At 29.7% G+C, this 2,649-nt stretch overlaps 1 protein-coding gene across 1 annotated transcript; it reads left to right on the top strand.

The window, feature by feature from the left end:
• The first annotated feature begins 204 nt into the window (after positions 1 to 204).
• On the top strand, positions 205 to 1,735 carry LOC131180969 (lysine-specific demethylase JMJ26-like). Its single transcript, XM_058149290.1, has 4 exons — positions 205 to 996; positions 1,077 to 1,162; positions 1,279 to 1,398; positions 1,498 to 1,735. Exons 1-4 carry the CDS (start codon positions 834 to 836, stop codon positions 1,561 to 1,563), a joined length of 435 nt encoding a protein of 144 aa, XP_058005273.1. The 5' UTR covers positions 205 to 833; the 3' UTR covers positions 1,564 to 1,735.
• Positions 1,736 to 2,649: the final 914 nt, after the last annotated feature.

Here is a 2,649-nt window from a genome sequence, read left to right as displayed (position 1 = left end):
TGTTTCTTTTGAATTTGTATGTTTTTCAAATTATAATTTGTATTTGATAGCTTTGTAAGTCTCTGGTTTTTGCTTTATATGTATTCTGTTTGTCTTGATTATTTCTTTTTCAATGGGGATGATTTTTGTTTATTTTAGCTGAGTTCGCCTGAGTTTATCCTTCAACCGCAGCTCTTTTGGTCATGGTCTTCGACTATATGGTTATTGTTTTTAATGCGTAATTCATTGGTGTTTAATCTGTTAATTGCTTATTGAATTTCTGTTTCCCTATAAATCGTAGTTCATGGTGGAAGAACAATCATGCAATATGAATTTTTTATTCTATTTTTGATTCGGTATTTATCTCTGGCTCTTTCTTGCAGTGAGGATGGATGCAGTTATTTATAAGCAAGACCGGTACAGAGGTGATGGTGATCATAATGTGCAGAAGATGAGAAGAATCTCGAATGTTTCTTGGCTTGCATCGAAGAGACAAGTTCACAAAACGCTTAAGAATAGCGTTAATGGCAAGATATGGAAACGGGAAGAGGACGATGATGATGATGGGTGGTCAATCCCAACAAGAACAAAAAATTCATCCAAGAAAGTGAAACTGACTCCTGCTTTTGAATTCTCGAAAGGCAATGGAATTCCAAGGAAGCGGCTGAATAAGAGAAGTAGTTTTGTAGTTGTAGACTTGGAGGGTGATTCAGAAGAAGAAGTTTTAGAGCAAGCGTGTATTATGAATATAAGAGCGCGCAAAAGAGCTAGAACTTCAGATAGTGAGGCAGTCAAAAGAAATCACATGTATACAAGGCTAGAAAATGGAGATTTGAAAACGGTTGTGCTGTGGAATGCCAATGATGATGGAAGTATTTCTTGTGCCCCAAAAGAAATGGGTGGTTGTGGTGATTGTGTATTTATTGTGCCCCAAAAGAAAGCAGGTCGTCCATCCAATTCATGATCAGTGTTTCTACTTAACTTTGGAGCATAAAAAGAAGTTGAAGGAGGAATTTGGTTAGTATATTAAGAAAGCTGAATCTCTCTTTCTCTCTTTCTAAAATTATTGTGCCACTCGAATTGTTTTACACTTCTAGGTATTGAACCTTGGACATTTGAACAAAGAGTTGGAGAAGCCGTATTTATTCCTGCTGGTTGCCCACACCAAGTTAGGAATCTCAAGGTAAATATTGAGACTTGCATATGTTTCTTTTAAATCCTCCTCTAATGTTTCATGAAATAGTGCTTTCATATGTAGATGGAGATTATATTTAATATCTTTTTCCTCCATCTAAACAGTCATGTACAAAAGTTGCCGTAGATTTTGTCTCTCCTGAAAATGTCCAGGAGTGCCTTCGCTTAACCAAAGAGTTCAGACAACTTCCAAAGAACCACAGGGCTAGAGAAGACAAACTTGAGGTAACACCTTTCTGCTATCATTTATTTAGAATCAAGAGAACGCTGGTAATGCCATTTTTGAGCCTAAAGGTTGTTTTCCTACAATTTTTTGTGGTACAGATCAAGAAGATGATAATCTATGCAATTGCAGAAGCAATTAAAGATTTAGAAGAACTGATACAATGACAGCATTGAGTTCTACACAAAGTGGCAACTGAAGAACAAAGAAGCCAAAGTTAATTGTTCCCTTTTTTTCCAATTTTTTAACATTGTTGTTACATTAATTAAAGTTTTTTTGAAGGATGTAAATCATCAATTTAATGTTTAACACAGACGATTTTTTTCCCTTTCTTATTTAGTTTGGCATATAAATGATACATTGGGAATTATTATATGAGCTTTTGCTTTGTTTAAAGAGAGTTTCTGGATGGGATAATTTAGAAAATTTCATTCTAATATTCCAACGGCATTATTATCTTACTACTTTTATTGTAATCAATATGATTATGAATTTATTATTTGGATTCGCACTTAGTTTTACTGAATTTTGTTATATATGTTTTTCGGCGTTTACAAAGATAATTACAAACTATACATGATCAAGAATTTCAATGTACCACATTAATGAAGATTTTATTTTCAAAACTTATAAATAGTTTTAAAACCTTCACTTTCTTTCAAATAATAAAAATTATAAATATATAAAAATTTTATTTTAAAGAAACTTTATTTTAATAACTTAATTTTATTTTATCTCTTAAAAATATTTTTATCTCTTAAGAATAATAATAAGTGTAGATATACTATTGGCATTATAAAATGAAAAAAGAAGTAAAATAAAGCAAAGTCAAAAATCAATTAGGATATCCTAATCGATTACCTTTGTCTTAACAAGTGTTATTAAATTCGGTTAAGAGGTTGATCCAGTGAAAAGACTGGGTGAATAGATTACTGGTTCAATCAGTGAGTTAATAATTCAACCAATAGGTCATTAAAAATTAATTAAATATATATAAATTAATTAAATATAACATCTAAAATAAATAAAATTAATTAAATTTTTTATTATTTAAAATAAAACTTTAACATTTATTAAGTTATATTTAATAAATTTTAATAGTAGTTTTAAATTTTATATAAAAGTATTAAGTAATATAATGTGTAACTTTCTTTTTAAAATTTATGAAATATTAAGTATATGTTAAAAAATAAATATCTTAAAATAAAAAAAATAACTATCAAGTTAGGTCAATTGATTTTCATTTTAAAGAT

This window comes from Hevea brasiliensis, chromosome 6 (genome assembly GCF_030052815.1).
Source record: "Hevea brasiliensis isolate MT/VB/25A 57/8 chromosome 6, ASM3005281v1, whole genome shotgun sequence".
Lineage (NCBI taxonomy): Eukaryota > Viridiplantae > Streptophyta > Magnoliopsida > Malpighiales > Euphorbiaceae > Hevea > Hevea brasiliensis.
This window is presented reverse-complemented; position numbering and strand designations above follow the sequence as displayed.

Bases quoted from the DNA above. Each gene is read 5' to 3' on its own strand.
- LOC131180969 (XM_058149290.1), top strand. From the start codon at position 834: ATGCCAATGATGATGGAAGTATTTCTTGTGCCCCAAAAGAAATGGGTG. The intron at 997-1,076 runs GTTAGTATATTA...TTACACTTCTAG, and splicing joins GAAGTTGAAGGAGGAATTTG to GTATTGAACCTTGGACATTT. The intron at 1,399-1,497 runs GTAACACCTTTC...TTTGTGGTACAG, and splicing joins CTAGAGAAGACAAACTTGAG to ATCAAGAAGATGATAATCTA.